This window comes from Theobroma cacao, chromosome 8 (genome assembly GCF_000208745.1).
Source record: "Theobroma cacao cultivar B97-61/B2 chromosome 8, Criollo_cocoa_genome_V2, whole genome shotgun sequence".
NCBI classification, from domain to species: Eukaryota; Viridiplantae; Streptophyta; class Magnoliopsida; order Malvales; family Malvaceae; genus Theobroma; species Theobroma cacao.
The window spans coordinates 6,747,919-6,766,171 of NC_030857.1; the positions used below are offsets into that span (position 1 = coordinate 6,747,919).

General features: G+C 33.0%; 3 protein-coding genes across 3 annotated transcripts; all 3 read right to left on the bottom strand.

Moving 5' to 3' along the window:
* Nucleotides 3,552-5,871, bottom strand: LOC18592373 (NAC domain-containing protein 2). The gene is made up of 3 exons (XM_007019070.2): nt 5,514-5,871; nt 5,125-5,399; nt 3,552-4,501 (listed from the first exon to the last, which is right to left on the bottom strand). Exons 1-3 carry the CDS (start codon nt 5,674-5,676, stop codon nt 4,052-4,054), a joined length of 888 nt encoding a protein of 295 aa, XP_007019132.2. The 5' UTR covers nt 5,677-5,871; the 3' UTR covers nt 3,552-4,051.
* Nucleotides 14,495-15,706, bottom strand: LOC18592374 (E3 ubiquitin ligase BIG BROTHER-related). The gene has a single exon (XM_007019071.2). The coding sequence runs from the start codon at nt 15,298-15,300 to the stop codon at nt 14,689-14,691; it is 612 nt and encodes a 203-aa protein (XP_007019133.2). The 5' UTR covers nt 15,301-15,706; the 3' UTR covers nt 14,495-14,688.
* Nucleotides 15,922-18,158, bottom strand: LOC18592375. Its single transcript, XM_007019072.2, has 4 exons — nt 17,959-18,158; nt 17,227-17,415; nt 16,867-16,967; nt 15,922-16,750 (listed from the first exon to the last, which is right to left on the bottom strand). The coding sequence occupies exons 2-4, from the start codon at nt 17,322-17,324 to the stop codon at nt 16,254-16,256; spliced, it is 696 nt and encodes a 231-aa protein (XP_007019134.2). The 5' UTR covers nt 17,325-17,415; nt 17,959-18,158; the 3' UTR covers nt 15,922-16,253.

Consider the following 18,253-nt stretch of genomic DNA (forward strand, 5'->3'; position numbering starts at 1 on the left):
TATTAAAATATGGGTATTGGTGGATCTAAACCACCCATTTGGTCAAATGCCAAATTGGTCGACACCATTACTTAGACTCCTGCAATTAATGTGATTAATAATTTCATCAAGTTTACAGAGAGAAACAGTAAATTTCACATCGACTATGTATAAGAGTAAAACTAGATACTTAAGTGTTTATATCATTTTTTGTCTATAAACCATCTTTTGTAAATGCAACTGTGAGGCTCAAATGATCTAAAACAAATAATACCAAACAAGTGATTAAATATCACCAAAATATCATACATTATTTTAGTTATCTCACAACTTGAGGATTATTTTCTGAATTTCAAGTGGATTAATTCAACAAATAATCAAGTGGATTAATTCAACAAACAATTAAGAGAAATGTAGAATTTGCATTCTATTTTTACCGCTTGTCATTCTTTTAAAAGTAAAAAGGGGATCGTACTAGGAGTTGGATCATGATATATATATATGTGTGTGTGTGTGTGTGGAAGTGATACTGTAATGGCTGCAGCCAGTTTTGATCTGGATGTACATGGAAATTGAGAGAAAGATGCTAACTGCAAGGACAGTAAAATAAACCCTTTATGTTATTTCACTCTCTGACATTATCTGTTGAAGGCAGAAATTGCTCCTTGGATCTGTATTTTGTAAGGAGCACAGCATGTGCATGGAGAGTGCCCTGGCATCTTTTATGTATAAACAAATTGCTTCGTAAATTGTACTTATCTGTAAAGATGTTACATTTTCTCTCAAACTAGATTTTCTAAAGAATGGCATGAATCCAAACTTTTCTCACAGTGGGAAAAGCTTGGGCATCTCTAGGCTGGAAGAAAGAAAAGAGTCATAGCAAGTTTGCAATCAAGCATATGTACGTGGGGTGTCCTTTGTGTGTTTTTTATCAGTCAAAAACACATGTTTGCTCACCCTTGAACTGATGCAATATTTATCTAATTTTACAGTTAAAAAGCGCTTGGTTCCTTTACATAAAATTTGGTCTTGAAAGTTTATATATTCCCCTTTTCAAACCTTTTCTAGAGGATAATACTTTCAAGTTTCAACTATTAAACTTTACCTTGAAACCCATGTTTGTGTTTATGAATTGTACATACGGTGCTACCTGTTGAATATTCGATAAAAAAAATGAAAAAAAATACCAATTAAACTTCAAAACATCGTTAATTTATCTTAGATTTAGTCTAATAAATAATTCCAATGTCGGAGATAATTATTTTTATGTATACTTAAAAACTCAGTTAAATATGTTTCTACTTTTAAGAGAGAAGCAGCAATAAAATTATCAGCTTACGCAAAGACTGGTTAGAATTGAATGAATTGTGAGTGTAACAACCAGCAACCTGACGCACCTTTAACCACTTGAAAGGGCGTATACGGAGTAACAAAATATGTGGAGCCTAGGAATAGTGTTGAGTGAAAGAGAAAGATGAGGCTATCATGTTCATCATTCGTGAACAGAACAAACCACATCCCTTTCATTTCATGTATGAATGCCATGGAAATAAGTAATGACACTCGTATTCTTCTGGTAAGCTACGCGTTAACGTAGCCCCACTTTTTTATTTCCTGACACTGCGATTACCTAGGTGAAACTTTTTCCTGCTAGCTAGCTAGGGAGTTTTCAATTATGATCACGACTTTGATCGCGGTACAAAACTATATATGGGATACAGAGGCCAGCTTTATAACAGGCATACAAATCTTAAAGAGTTACCCATTATTTTATACTGAAGAACCTTTTCGAAACATTCAACACTGCGAATAATTGATGGCGGCTGTCAATTGAATCAGTACCCCTTGAGACAGTATCATTTCATGCCTTAATTAAATCTGTGTTTGTTTATGGCTTTGAAGACTTTTTTGTTCATCAATCACACGGGGCGGGGGATGGAAGGTACACATCGCGGATGCTGAATATCATCTTTGCAATACCATGCAACCTTATAATATAAAAAAAAAACATAATTCAGGGACTCTAGCTAGCTAGCCCATGGATCCTAGATCATGATCAGCAAAGATGATTGTACCAGAAAAAAACTGTTTTAGTAATGTAGACAAAAGTTGAGATGATTGAAAAATATTTGATAAGGTGGCCTTCTGTATTCTCTTCATCTTTTGCCCTATTGTACCTGCCAGGCCAGGGACCAACTTGTTTGTGAGCCACAAGGGAATGAATGTTTGCAACTTCTTCTAAATAATTTACTTTGGCGATTGTTGTGTGGCCAGACAGGGTTTCTGTGTGTTTGATTTGTGGGGAAGAGGTCTGAAGGTGATGACAATTTGGGGAGCTTGGACTTTGGAACCTCTTTTAGTCTCTATTATTACCCTCCCCTCCCTCCTCTTTGAGTTGGGGTATACATACTGTCAAACCCAATGTGCGGGGGTGTAGAATCTCTCTTGAGTCTCGATGTTCACCATTGGATCAATATTTCTTACACACCCAGATCTTGTTTCATACTGAACCATAGTTTGGGTTCAGATGAGAAAGGCTAATGAAGAGAGAAACAGTTTCCCCATCTCTTGGTCCAATGTGAACCAAGGCTCCATTTTTAGGTTCGGCTCCCAAAAGTAGGCCCAAGAATTTTTAATGTGTTTATTAAAATTACCAATAAGTACAAATTCGCAAAAAATAATGTTTTTTTTTAAGAGAAGTTGTATCTTAAAAGAGAATAAATTATGTAGAAAATTGGATTTTTTTTCTCTCGTGCATGTGGAAAAATTGAGTTATTTAAGAAAATATAAAGATAAATTCTTCTCTATTTTATAGTCGTAATTCTATCTTTTATGATGTTTTTAAATAATTTACCAACTGAGTCGATATTACTTGACTCGTGGTGCCAAAATCAGCATATGCCATTAACTATTGATATATATATATATATATATATAATTATAAGTAANGCCAAAATCAGCATATGCCATTAACTATTGATATATATATATATATATATATAATTATAAGAATTATGACCGAAAAAAAATTTGACAAAAAATTGGAGAATAACCTGTGCAATTAAATTTGAAAAACTGCTTCTTAAATTTATATTTTTGTCCATTCTATTTGTCTCTCTCTTGGGATAGCAAACTTTTATTTAATTTAATTTTAGAATATCATATATTTATAGATAAATTGATATATGATATACAAATTATCTAAATAAATTTTGTCACGTCGTAAAAGACAAATAATAAGGACATTAAAACTTAGAAGGTTACAGCTTTACAATCGTAATAAATAGACTGACCTGCTGTATCGCAAGATTAGTGCACTGACCTTTCACAATTTCAATGATTATGTGGTATCATTTTCAAATAAGCATAATTGTTGTTTATACGTTTCCCCAATGTAATTATTTCACATCAGAGTATAAACAAATTACGTTCATAATCAAACAACGTTTCGTAATATATCAAATAATATAATTTTTTTAAAAAAATTTAATACAAATTAAACCAAATAAAATCAACATTTCGTTGATTGAATGATAATTATTTTATTTGGAGGTAAAACCAAATGCCGAAAATGTATAAATAAAAATGTATTAATGAGTAGGATGCCAATTGGCTAGATGGTTCATTGACAATTGACAAACTAAGCCTTTGAAAGAAAAATAGGGAATCTTTTTTTTTTCTTACTACAAAATATGAGAATTTTGTGGAAAGCCCTACAAGTAAAAGGACCCTCCCAAAAAACTATTTTGTTTTTCTTTTTATCATGTACAGACACCCCCTAACACGTGATTACAGATTATCTGTACACATGCCTATGCTAGAATTCTACTTTCTACGTTGCATAAAATCCAACTTCCACCGTCGGATCACCATCAATCAATTCAACCGCATCCCAAAAATTCCAACGGCCGCCCCCACTCCCACCCACCCATCTGTCAAGTTCAATTTTTCTGTTTTTTCATTTTATTGCCTACGCGCGCACACAGGTACACTCATGGACTTTTTAGTCTCGTGTTACCGAACGATACGCCGAGGCTCAGTTCACTGTTTTTAACTTTCTCTCTCTCTGTGTCTAAAACGGCTTCTGCAGGTACATGAACATATCCTGTAGCGGCGAGAGCTGACTATTACTCTGGAAATGGGAAGCAAACCCGGCATCCACTGTGGCATCAATGTAATTATAAGCGAAATCAAGGGCATTGGTGTTGGTACTTCCCCAATCCTTCCATTTGGGCTCGCTTTGAACCTCGCACGTGAACTCGGGAGACACCACGTGTTCCGAACAGCTAGAGTCCGTGTGAAGCCTAGGGACCGACTCCGACGTGTCGAAATACACTAAATCGTTAACGGTTCCCGTCGGAGCCGGTGGCGGTCCACGCGATTCCATGCCAAGTGTCCCGATGTCCGGCTTCTTATCCTCAATAGCCATCCCGCTAGCTTTTTTTGTAACGCTTCCCTGCGGTGGTTGTTTCTCCATGGCCCCTTTCTTATTGTAAATCCGGCAGAGCACCCAATCGTCCAACTGCAAAAACAAAACGAACCGTTAATAATTATTTGATTTTAGATTGTTAAATTGATGAATTAATGATCCTATCACCTTTGTCGAGATAAGAAGGAATATTTTCCTGAACAGGAAAGCAATAATTGTTTGACCTAAGCGTGACAAAAAGTTGTCACAATCACGAGGCAAAACAAACAATCTGTTTTTAATGTCGTGAGGGAGTTATTCAATGCGTATGAGGTGTACAACCATTCAATGCACCAAACCGTATACTGTGAAGAATCAAATTTTTTTTTCTTGTGGGTCCCAATGATTCGGAGAAACTCTAGTGAATCTGAAACCACGATGCATCTTTCCACCTCTAGATTTAACAGTTCTTTTTTGAATCATAAGGTTGGTCAGTGGAGGCAGATAGAACCGTCCTTAGCTCAGTCACCCCATTCACGAATCACGCCATTTTTTGTGGCCGCCAAATATGACAGTAAAAGACAGGCGGGGCACACACAGCTGGCAACTTTCCCAAGTACGGGAAGGTCAAAACGGTCATTTCCACCTCCACGTCCCAGTCCCTAGTCTATCATGCAATTAAAACTCCGATTTACCCCTAACATCTCTAAACCAGTGACGAGAAAAAGTTGTTATACCCTTAAGCTGTTCTTCTTGCGAACCGACCGGTCCACGTCAGCTAACCGATACTCGTGCATAATCCAATTAGTTTTCTCTCCTTTGGGAGCTTTCCCAGCGTAAAACACCAAAGCCTTCTTAATCCCGACCGGTTTCGGTTGTCCTATTGGCTTATCAGCACCGGTTGCCTTCCAGTAGCCAGACCCAGCTGCCCGGTTCGGCCTTGAACCGTTCGGATATTTCCTCTCCCTCGGAGAAAAGAAGTACCACTCTTTCTCTCCGTACAAGGCCAAATCTGTAAATCCAAAGTAAGACATAGAACAAATGAATACACATTGAAAATGAAAAAGAACTGACTGGTTCTACCGTTTTAGAGAGATAAAAAAGAACAATAAAAAGGAAAGTTTACCAGGAAGGTCCCATGGGTCGAATTTGTAAAGGTCGATTTCTGCTATGATAGGTACGGCGATCGACTGCGACGCACATTTCCGGCAAAGATAGTGCATAACGAGCTCCTCATCCGTTGGATGAAACCGGAAGCCAGGTGGTAACTGTAACTCTGTTGCTGTCATTTTTGACCTTTCACTTTGAGATATACTTTCACCCTCACTCTCACGCTTTCTTTTTTTCTTTTCTCTGCTCTTCTATGTGGTGACGGCGCTTGAAACTTAGAACGCAAGGGAGAGCGAGGAATTTATAGAAGGGAGAAGGGGGACACGTGGCGGGAGAGACCGTGGGTGCTTCTAGAATCCACGTGGGTGATAAGGTTTTCGTGGGCTTTTTTAGGGGGAGTGAATGGGTGATGAGAGCGTGGACGAGACACGTGGAGAACATGGAAGTGAAGTGCGTGCGTGTCGACAGCCCACATGCGGAGTGATTTTGTCACTGCTTACGCCATGTGTTTTGGACTGGGGTGCCCCCAATCTCATCACACACAAGACTCCCAAAACGGTCCTCGGGATTCGTGTGGGGTCGGCGTTGTTTTTCTCCCCCTTCTTTATAAACTTCACAATTTTTATAATTTTCAAATATATATTTTAATATTATATATTTCTGGTTTGGTTTTATTCAATTTTGAGCCGACAGTTTAACGGTGGATGAGGATTACACGTCAGCCCCGTAGTGCCGTCATCACATCAGCTCCTGTGACTCGGCACCACACTGCGACTTTGCTCTGTGATTGTGTGTTCAAAGTCGAGCGTGATTAATGGAAATAAATAAATATTGAATTAAAAAAACAAGTATGGTAGAGTAGATTAGTTATTATGCAATACCATGTCCCGTCGCCACTTAGATTTTCTGCATGCAACATTTAATTAAAAATTTGAAATATTTAAAAACTAAAGGACAATTAACACTTTAACAATTTATACATAATTCTGACGAATAAGATAAATATCACTTTTTATTTAGTTAATTTTAATTAAATATTTGACTCTTAATTAATATAGTCAAAGAAAGAAACGATGTACATGTACGTAGAATACGATGACTTGTGATTTAAGACATGTCAACAACAATAGCATGAATCGTGTTTATCCTTAACACACGTGAAGCTTTTCATTTGTATATAAATTTTCCTAAATGTTGACTATAATATTAACACGTAATGACAACTGAATAACTTATGTTTACATTACACACTACTACATATATGTTTTTCTTCTTATATTGAAAAAATAAATGACAATAAACCGAAAAAAAGGTAATTAATACATAATTTGATATTCTGTTTGCATAAAAAAGTTCCTAGATGGTTGTAATTAATGCATATATAATTAATTTTTTTTGGTAAAATAGTTTGAGTTTTTGGAAGTTTGAGAACTAAAAAAAAGCCAAAAAAAAATTGAGTGCATGTGCAAGAATTGAGAAAGTATAGCAAAACAAATCATTCCCATTTATCTTGGTCTGGAGTTGAAAGAAAATGAATTAAATTAACTTGTTTATGTGCTACTATCAAAGCATACTATATGGAGACGAGTTAAAGCATGTTTGTTAGAATTTGAATTATCAGGTTTTTATAAGTAATTGTTAAGGTTTGTTCAAATTCTATTTTAAGAATTTAATGCACTATCTTCTCCAAATGCAAGAACAGACAATAAATTTATTAATTAAAAAAATCTTTTTATAAATATCATCTTAACAAATATCTATACATACTCTTTAACATTTGTCTTCTCCTATGTAATCTCGACTTAAATTATATATAAATAAAAGGATATTTGAAGATGAAAAAAGAAACCAAGAGCTGAATTTTAATTAATTAGATTATTCTACCGTTAAATTATCTGTATTTAAAAAAGTTTGGTTCATCTCCCAACTCTTTTAATATGTCCATTCCATTTATAGAACTCCCGATAATAGAAACCATTTAGTCTACTTTGTTTTACAAACTCTTCCATCTCAAAATGTAATTTCTTTTTAATTTTATTTTACTCGTGCATAACAATATTTTAACATTTAAGTTCTATGATGGTTATAAAATTTATTTTTTCCATCTCAAAATGTTTTACTTTGGTGTAGTTTTAGTTTGATTAAGTTATTAAGTTTGTTGATTGCGATTTTTATGCTAAATGTAATAATTATATTATATATAAGAATTGATGTTGTTAATATTATTATAATTTTACTGATAAATGTGATTTTATTAAAAACTCAAAATTTATTTGTCTGATCATATCAAAGTAATAAATTATTTTTGTTTCTTAGCACATGAAATAAAAAAAAAAGTAAAAATTCTTTTTATGAATATTTAATATTTGAAAAGATAAAGAAATAATTTTTTTAAAAAAATTCAAATTTAACTCTTTAAACTAAATTAGATCATTAGAGTGAGTATCTAATGCCGGTTAAAAAACAAGCGCATGGGCAGTGGGCACGGGACTGACCTCCCCCAGAGAAAACGAAGACTAAGGGGGAGACCAGAATTTCAACTCTTTACGACATCATGTCAAACTTTGACGTGTCAATGGTCGACCTGGATAAGGATAAACGAAGTTGCCAGGCAAGCGCCGAAACCGCCTTCACACTTCTGCGACCCCCTTTTTTTGCTTCCTCCAGTAAAAGCAAATTACTTAGAATCGCGGACTTAAATAGTTTCCGACGTGGTTCTTTCACCTTTACTTTCGGTGGCCGTTAAAGGAAAACTTAATGTCTGAACACAGTCAAAGATGCTAAATCCATACGACGGACCAGTAGATGCTTGACACGCAATGGTTGTCAGCACGGCTCGTCCTTGTCTCGGGACCCGGTGGCTAACTTCCTGAAAGCTTGATGATCGGTCTCCACGTCAGCCATGACATAAAGGTACCTTGACTTTCCAGTAAGAGACGTGGCTAGAGATAGAGATATTTTTATGAAATGTCGGGAATGTCCTTTAGTGGTGTGATGTGGCATGATGGTATTGGTGGGGTGATAAAAATAGCTGTCAATTCAATAAAAAGGACAACGTGGACCACCAAAACCAAGCGGTTTTCCAATTTACGCGTGAGAAATGATAATTCCAGATTAGTCGCACAATCTCTTGTCCGAGGTCTCCAGAAAAGTCAAGTTTTCTTAAATTTAATTTTCCTAGTTTTCTTTATTGTCTTTTTCTTTTTGCAAATAAAAATATATAAAATACAAATATTTTTAAAATGTAAAATTAATTATCTGTAAATAAGAGACAATTATTAATATTTCAATTGTATATAATCCAAATTTCAAATATTAATCTACAAATTATTCAATTCTATTAGAATTAAAAAACATATTTTTACAATGAAAATCATTCAATGCAACTATAGTTCTTATTTAAATAAAATAAATTTTATAAATATTTTTAATGAAAATCAGTCTATGAAATTAAAATTCTCATGTATTTACAAATTAGATGAATCTTTTTAATATTAAGAATAAAATATTTAAAATAACAATTTAAAAATATTACTAACAAATATGATTATCTTCATCATTTAATATTTTTTTCAGCATTACTTTTATATATATATATATATATATATATATATATATTATAAATATAGATTAGTATTCTTCTACTCACCGCTTGAATTTAATCTAAGAAGTAATAACTAATAATGCAGTTGAAAGGTCTCGTGCACATCTTGTGGACTTTTTTGTATATACTATTTGTATCATTTTTTAAATGAAGATTTTAAAGTGACTTAACTTTGATCTAGGAATTCTAATTTTTTTTAGGAGTATTAGGATTCAATAGTTGAATTTTAATATTTCTCTTAGATCAACTTTTTTATTATAAATGCAAGGAAATGGATATCTCTGTTTTTTCAAATTTTTTTATATAACAACGATTTGACTAATTTTATTCAAATTTGACTATTTCATCTTGAATTTATAATTTTATAATTTTATAATTTATATAAGAAATTCAATAGACTAGAGGTTAGTTATAAATGCTATATCGACTGTGTACTTGAATGAGATTTAACGTTTAATGGTTTACACCATTTTCAACCTGAAAAGTCTTTTTTGTAAAAAAAAATCAAGAGTTTAGCAGGTCAAGTAGGTTGGTGTGAACTTTGACACAATGTCTGTTTTGATATCATGTTGAGTTTTTAAGACAAGCATTTAACCTAAAACAAATTAGCAATAAAAAGAAAATTAGCAATAAAAAAATACCCTTATTATATTTATATGCTTAAAATATCTCTAATTTAATTGATATTATATTTCTTTTATTACCACTTCATTACTTTTACTCATGTGTAGAGACAATAGACCTATTATATAACATAAATCACAGAGGAACTAATGAATGGGAGCAAGCTTACTTTAATACCATATTGAATTTTCAAAATAGTCATCCAACCTAAAATCAATTGACAACATTAGGAGAGGTCATTATTATATTTATATATTTAGAATACCTCAAATTGATGTGGGATTTTTAGGTGAAGGAAAGATAGAGTGGCATGAATCTCAAAAGGGTCAACGAATGGAAGCAACACCTATTTTAATATCATGTTAAACTATTAAAATGAGATTCAATCTAAAATCAATTAACAATAGGTGGAAGGATCTTATTTATTTATATGTCTATGATATATTTCATTTAATAAATATAGATTTTTTTATCATTACAAAGATATCTTGAATATATAAATATAATAAAATTATTTTCACTCAAAGGACTATTGATTTTATGTTATGTTTCTAAAAATTTATGATTATGAAGGACAAGGACATGTATTTCACGGCTAAGTTATGTTTTACGGTTAAGTCGGTGGCAATCCTGTTATCCCTAGTAGGCGGTACAGTCCTCCAGCTCTACAAAACTCAGGGTTTATCCCCGTCCAAGAATTTGTCAGACAAAAGTTCTCTTTAACTTAAGCTTCACATTCGAGACTTCAAATTTCTTTCTTTTTCTTCTAACAATTGAATGGAAGAAAAATTTATACTATCAAAAAGAGATTATAGTTCTTTCATTAATGTTTAAGGTTTAATACATTTTGCCATAATCGAAAAAACTGAATAATTGTTAAATTTTTATACAATAAATAAATTATAAAAAAATATTTAAAATCACATAATTCTACAACCGGATTACTTATAAAAAATACAATAAATATTTAAGACTTTATTAAGGCAGCAGGTAAATAACAAAGAAAACAAGGTTAGGTAGAGGTGCTACGTAAATAGGGTAGGTAGAGATGCTATATCAAACTATTTAGTTATATCGCTTTCAAAATTTTGTAATAAGGAAGCAAACCAAAAAGTTGTTCAAGGCATGAGATGCTGCTAGCTAGTTGCATGGCCAAGGGTCCATGCTTAATACTTTTGATGTTCAGACAAGCACTTAATTAAGACTATTATTTTCTTTTGAATTTTAATCGGAGGATTAATTAAACGTTACAAAGGCTCATTCTTGCCTTTTGTTTTGTCAATTTGTTTGGAGTTGAAGACATATACTTTATCAACTTTCTACAAATTCTATAACTAGTAGGGCATAATTCTGCTTTATAAACTAGGTGATTAACAAGTTAATCAAAAAGGGTAATCAGTAATCAGGTCTGAAAGCAAAAGAATTTTGCTCAAAAACCATCTAATCCTAACTTTTGTTCAACAAGACAAGTGGGGGTTGGCTTGACTTTTATTTAATTATTTTATTAATTTTAAAGAACATGAAAGCATTTTGTCATATCGTCTAGATGAAATGAACACGTTTTGCATTTCGTTTCTTTTCAAATATTTTGACTAGGAATTTCACGAAATTTCTAAGCCGCCAGTTTGTCCTGATATTGCTTTTATTGCCGCACACACTGTCAATATTGTCTTAAAATGATTTCAACATTAGTCCAAATTCACTCCCATAGCTTGCGAATATGCTAAAGTTAATTGAATGATTTCATTTTCACAGTGGGTTAGGAGTTATCTAATTTTTTAATTAGATAATAAAGATTCGAATCTTATTTTTTAAATAAAAAATTATATATCAATTAATAAATTAAATATTTGAATATAAGTTAAGAACTTTTTATTATTTCAACTTTTTTTAAAATTTTTTTTCTTAATTAATTGTTAAGTTTCCATCTTCATTATAACATTTCAAGATGATGTGATGGTCTAACCAGAAGTTTGAACTTCAATTTCAACAAAATGCACTACCGCAAATTTAGATTTTAATTGCACTTATTTGACGTAACATATTTTTTTATGCATGATATATTATAAAGTGTGGTTTTTTAAATTAAGTTCAATTGACTAATTTCTTAAGTTTCATAGACCACTGTCAAACTCTCTCTTCAAGGATAGAGCTAGATTTAAAAGTGAAGGAGGGTTAATATACATTAGTTAATATCATTTCTAGCAAGAATTAAGTCAGGAAAAATAAATGAATAATAATTTTTATTATTTAATTATTTTTATGTATATTTTAAAATAAGTATATTAAATTAAAGTTTATTTACGTAAAGATTTTTGTATTATTGCGTTTAATTAATGCTACTCACGTAGTATGCATTATAAAAAATAATTATATAAAAAATATAATTTTATGAAATAGGATATTCGATTTAACGATCAATTATACATGTTTTTTCTCAACATAAAGAAATTTAGATTTCTTATTTTCTCATTTTCACTTCTTTAAATTTTTAATTGATAGTACGTTATATAAAAAAAATTAAAAAATGTCATGCAAAAATAATGTTTAAAATGTATACTGAAATATTCAAACTAATTATATATAAAAGAGTATTGCGAAAAGTAAAAAAAAAAAGATAAATGTATATGGAATATATAGAAAAGTGCTTTTAAAATTTGTGCTATATATAATAACTCAAGGATTAAATAAAATTTAATTGCGAAATAAAAATAATTGATAATTATTAAGGAGTCAAGTAAGTAGTAAGACAATTTTAATGTGTTAAATGATAAATTCGAAATTACTAGAGGGGCAAATTAGAAAAATTATAAGAAAACGAGAGAAATTGTTGTGTGTAAAAACGCATTTTGACAAAACGAAGGGTGGCGGCCAACCGTCGTACCCCGTCGCTGTTTGTCCGCCTGCATGGATAATCACTAGCAGCCGCAGCCATTAATTTTGGAAATTTCCGGAGCTGCCAATAGGTAGACCCTCACGTGTCTTAATTTCTGCAAATAGATATATTTATTATCAGTATGGAAAAACGTTGCACCATTTTAAGTAATTAGGAGGCCTCATACACAGAAGTGATAGTGGGAATGACAGTAGATGGTCCTTTGATGGCGGCCAGTACAAACATATATGTCGGCATATAGTACTGAAGTTTTCACGCCTGCCAAAGTTCAATGCATCTGCACTCCCTTCCGAAAAGCCATCACAAATTTGTTGCCACCATCGTTTTCTTGCCGTCCGCTTCTAATTTTTGCATTCTGCATTTTTACTTTTACCAAAAACAAAAAGGTAAAGATTTATTAATATTTAAAACAATAATAATATTTATTTTACAAATATATAATTTTGTCGTTTTGGAGCAAAGTCTTTGCCCTACTTGCACGATGGATGGAGGTAGTAGGAATAGGATTAGCTTAAAAATATATTATGTATAAATAAAGGTGTAGACTGTCACACATTTTACATTAATAAAAAATAAAACAGATATTAAATATATAAATATAAAATTTTTATCATTTATTAAATATATTTTTGGAATTAAAAATATAGTTTTTTTTTTTAAAATTTAAATTTTGATTCGTGATGTAGATAACTTTAAATCTTATAATAATAATGATGATGTTTCAGCCCGTGATACAGACAACTTTGGACCTTAGAGGGTCGCGGAAAAATTGATTGTTGTTCAAAACGTTTGGATGTGGATTTGTCAAACATTTTGTTTTCTTGTGTTTGGTCAGATTTATATTATTTTGCTTGGGATTGAAGCTAAGTTAAAAGAAGCAAACGAGGGACCTAATTATTGCACCTAATTACTTTAGACATGGAAAAGGTCTGAATGGACATGAAGTCTCCATTGTTTCTCTTAGGTTTCCATGATTTCGCACGCGTGTTCGTTCATGGCAGAGAAACAAAGAGTGCGGCGGCGCAATTTTTTATTTCTTACGCACGCGGACAAAAAGTTGATTTTAGGGATTAAAATTATAATTTAAAAAGTTTAGTATTAATCTTAAATTGAATTGAATGAGATAAGATTTATGAAATAGATACATAAAGAAACCAACGACGTCGATTATGTAAGGAGATAAATGATACAGCAAAAGTCTAACCTTTATCTCTGTTGGACCATTTTTCAACTACAATACAAATTCATATACTTTAATAGTTTTTATATATATACTTTAATCTGCTAATCACATGAAATGTGGATTTCCATAAGTCAATAGGTTAGTTGCAAAAGATTTAGTAATGGTCGTATAAAACTAAATTTGCTTTTCATTTTCATAAAAAAATTAAAACAAAAAAAATGAAAAATAGTACTATTTTCATTTTACTTTATTAGCACACAACAAATATACATTAAATTCTCATCTCTAGATTTATTGTTAAAGAATTTCTTATTAGCAAAAATATTTTTTTTAATAAAAATTTCATGTTTTTCACTAAAAAAACAGTAATTTTCTGACAATATTAATTTTGTTACATATTTGTCAAAAAAAAAAAGACGTGAAAATTACGAGAAAACATTATTTTCGACAAATTTTCTACCCTTCTAAAAATAATAATTGAATTTTTGACAAAATTTCTATAGGAAACAATGTTTTATATAGTAGTGTTTGCTAAGTTTCCATATACATATATTATGTCTTGAAAAGCTTTTTGGGTATTTATATAATCTCCTTTTCTCATATATATATATAACATTTACTTTTTTGTAATAAGGCATACCATTAATCTGAAATTTGGCATTCTTTATATAAAATAATAATGCTAAAGTTAAGCAAAAGGTTTATAAAGTAAGGAGAAAAGAATCTTTAATCATGGAAATTGGTCTTTGAGCTGTGTTCCAACTTCCAACTTGTACAAATTCTATGTATACATGTTGTCCATTTTGTTTTCAATCAAATAGAATTGTACAATTAAACTTGGGATCATAAGAATTCACAGTGCCCAAACAGATGAATGAAAACATCTAAACATTCCTAGCATTCTTGGATGAAGAAATCTCAGTGCTACATATGGGGCAAATCCTCTTGATTTGGAGCCACTTGCTTATGCACTCTGAATGATATGGGTGTTCACAATTAGGAAGAGCAACTACACCTTCCTCTTCTTCGTACTCCATTTGACAAATCGCACACCGATCAATCCCAGTGTTGCACTTAACAGATTGGAACTTCCATGGAATCAAGCATGAAGAAATCTCATTCTGAGATAACCCTCTTCTCTCAACTCCTATAATCTCTCCTAGAGCAATCAACTCTTCGTAAGATAAATCGTCCGGATCAATCTCATCCTCCTCCTCCTCCTCCATGTCTTCATCATCATTGCTGTCTTGCCCCTCAAGGAACTCTAGGTCGCCTCCAGCTTCCAGGCCTTCGAAATATTCGTAGTCGTTGTTGTTGTTGCTTCCGTAGGATGCCTCGCTGTCATCTTCTTCGCTATCACTTTCAATGGTTTCGAGCATTGAAAACGCCCTTTCCTGTTCTTGCAATGCCATTGCCATGGCAAAATCAGAGTCAACTTGATCAAGTTGGGTGAAAGGCACCCTCTTGGATGATTGTTTTGCGTCTTCGTTTTCCATCGATCTTATTCAAGTAAGGGGAACAAGAGATCCCAATCCGCAGGGATATATGGGATAATGCTAAAGGCTTTCTTTAGACACAGGCAACTTTCATGCGAAGCAATGGAAGTCCAAGTACGTTGTATATGACAATATTCTTTAATTCTTCCCAGTTGGAATGTTTTCCAAACACCGATTGGTACCACCCTTGGCCTCAAATGTAGCCGGAAATTTAGCTTCCTTCCCAGAGAGGGCAGCTTTATTTTATGCAAAGCAATAGTATAACATACCAAGTAAGTCATCGTATATATAAAATTAAGTTATACCAACTCTTTGCCTTATCTTTGGGGCAATCCTCCACCTGCTTCAAGAACAAGTATACATGTGTGTACACTTATAGACATGCAAATGTATGGATACAAGCGTATACACGTATTTTCTTGTAGGAGCAACAAAGAGAATCCCCATGTATAGTCGTTGAAATCGAATTATCTGGAGACAATTGACAAATCTAAAGCCAAGCCATACATGCCAAAAACTTTTAGATTGTGAGAGTTCAGAGAGAAAAGTAAATTTCAGACAAGTCCTTGATTGGTGAAGGCAATGATGCTAGAGAACTTGATTCTTGCTAGGAAAGAGCAATATCATTCAAGATAAGGACTATCTGAAGATAATGCATTCCAGTGAAGTGCTATGAGAACTATCCTATCAATGCACCAGCAGAGGTTGAAAAGGAATAAATAAACTATATTCTGCAGGCAGTCAAGCATTGCGTCGCTTCGAATGCAAGAAAGGAACTATAAGTTTAGGATATAAATGAAGGAGAGGATGGTTCTGTCAAATTCCACTGCAGGGAGAGGATGAGAAAATGATCATATGTTAAGACATGCCCATACCATTCTAACCACTTCCAGGAGAAAGCCAAAAGTTTCCATGAGATTGAAAAGATAAATACGTACTGTTAGTTTTCAGAATTATCTCCTTCTATGATGAACCCTTCCCCTACGATTTGAACCTTTCTGTGCAAATTTTGATGTATGTGTCACCCTAATGCCATGAACTGTGTTTATATGATGGTCATGCTTACTATGGTTTCTTTCATAAAGAGCATCTCTTTTTATCCCCACTTTTATTCGATGACTTCTAGGCCTCAAAGACTTTCGTAAGTGAACTCCTCTGTAGTCTCTCCATCGGCCAGATAGGGATGTACTGCTTGCTTCTGTAGGTCTAGAAATACGATATGAAAAGCTTTCATCATCATGTTCATCACCAGTATCAAACCGATATTCTCTAACTCTTCTACGCCCTCGATTTATCCTCTTAATCTTTAGAAGCTTAAGGCAGAAGAAAGTGCAACAGAATTCGCAAAAAGAGAACCAGCATGCCATGCATGCCCATACCATTCTGCACAGACTATGACCAATGCACTGGCAGATGCCCACTTTATACAGCAGATAAAAGAATAGGAGAACTGCACATCGTTAAAGGAACAAGTGAATAAAATTGTGAACAATTAAATTCTAGAGCCTTTTTTTCTTTAATCAAGATGGAAATATCAGATTAGGCCTAAATCCTATCCATGCTTACCAATGTAGGACAGAACTAACACCATGATCAACTTCAGCAGATTGGCAACGCAAAAATTCTCTATGTAACATATGAAATCCCATGTTGATCCACAGACTGAACTGAACGATCATCCAAACAGAAAGTAAGAAAAAGCAGATTCAATTTGAGAAATACCGAGGGGAAAATTTTGATGGTGAGATATGAATCACACCAACTTCCTGGAGTTAGTAAAAGACAAAGCTCTACGTAAATTTAATGATACCAAGATTAATGTAGTTCTTCCTAGTAATGTTGTGTATCACACACAAGCAGACGCCCGCCAAAAAGATTGTGACAGATAATAAGAATTGGATTTGTAGATTAAATATAGGTGGGTACCTGCAGGACTTTCCAGCAAGAAAGTCAATTGGAGAGCCAAAAAGTTTGGCAATGACGTCTGTGAAGCCTGAGAAAAATGAACTGATTACATTGCCCATCAATTCTGTTCACTTGTTTATTGGCCAAGGGCAAACAGCTGACAGTGACTTTGAAAAGCCAATGACAATATTTTCTGGTTCTAATTAACTCCTGCATTAGTGCACAAGTAAGATGAGAATAACATAATTGTGATCTACAGTCAAAATTCCACAAGTACTGTAATGAAAAGCCAAACTCCATTGACATTTGTTTTATCGTGGGAAAGAATGATTCGAGGTTGAAACTTGAAATATACAGAAGAATCCTTGTTTTGTTTCTGTAATCGAACATTTTTACATGAAACATAACGTTGTTGTTTGGTTAGAACTTCTAAAGTATAACCACCCCAATCTTTTTGACTAACATTGCTTTTTGAACGCTATAGCCACTGGAAAATCATTTCGTGTAATTTTCAATAGGAAAATTTATCCCAAATTTGAAGAAGCAAGAAACAAGTCATCCCAATTTCTGGAAAATGTTTCTTTGGACGAGAGAGAGAGAGAGAGAGAGAGAGAGAGAGAGTAGTTTATACTGTTTGAGTGGCAGACAAAACCCAAGGTTTCACTTGTTATGCAGTGAAGAGAAATTGAAGGATGCAGCGTTTCCTTTTGTCTGAATCAGAGGATGAAAGGAGAGAGGAGAAGATTCAATTACCTACACCATTTCGTAACGGGCGAGGTAACTGTCCCCCCAAACCAAAAGTGTCATTTCCCCTTTCTTTTGGGCCCAAGGTTCCCTAGAGCTGCAAAACCCAGTTTATCATTTACATAAATTTTATTCAACTAGAACCAGTTATTGACAGAGGAATCTGTTTTACTCTTCACACTTAGATCACCATTCACGTATTCTTTTGTAGTGTCGCATTCCATTAGTGTACCATTAATTTGCGCAGATCATTAAAAAAGATGAACAAATTGTTCATCTATCAAAGATTTTGGAAGAGGACCTA

What these genes read in the sequence shown, in the direction of transcription:
- LOC18592373 (XM_007019070.2), bottom strand. Translation starts at nt 5,676, where the DNA reads ATGACAGCAACAGAGTTACAGTTACCACCTGGCTTCCGGTTTCATCCA. An exon ending in CGACCCATGGGACCTTCCTG is followed by an intron (nt 5,400 to 5,513) that starts GTAAACTTTCCT and finishes TTGGATTTACAG; the next exon opens with ATTTGGCCTTGTACGGAGAG. An exon ending in GCAAGAAGAACAGCTTAAGG is followed by an intron (nt 4,502 to 5,124) that starts GTATAACAACTT and finishes TTGTTTTTGCAG; the next exon opens with TTGGACGATTGGGTGCTCTG.
- LOC18592374 (XM_007019071.2), bottom strand. Translation starts at nt 15,300, where the DNA reads ATGGAAAACGAAGACGCAAAACAATCATCCAAGAGGGTGCCTTTCACC.
- LOC18592375 (XM_007019072.2), bottom strand. Translation starts at nt 17,324, where the DNA reads ATGGGCAATGTAATCAGTTCATTTTTCTCAGGCTTCACAGACGTCATT. An exon ending in CTTGCTGGAAAGTCCTGCAG is followed by an intron (nt 16,968 to 17,226) that starts GTACCCACCTAT and finishes ATGATCGTTCAG; the next exon opens with TTCAGTCTGTGGATCAACAT. An exon ending in GTTAGTTCTGTCCTACATTG is followed by an intron (nt 16,751 to 16,866) that starts GTAAGCATGGAT and finishes AACGATGTGCAG; the next exon opens with TTCTCCTATTCTTTTATCTG.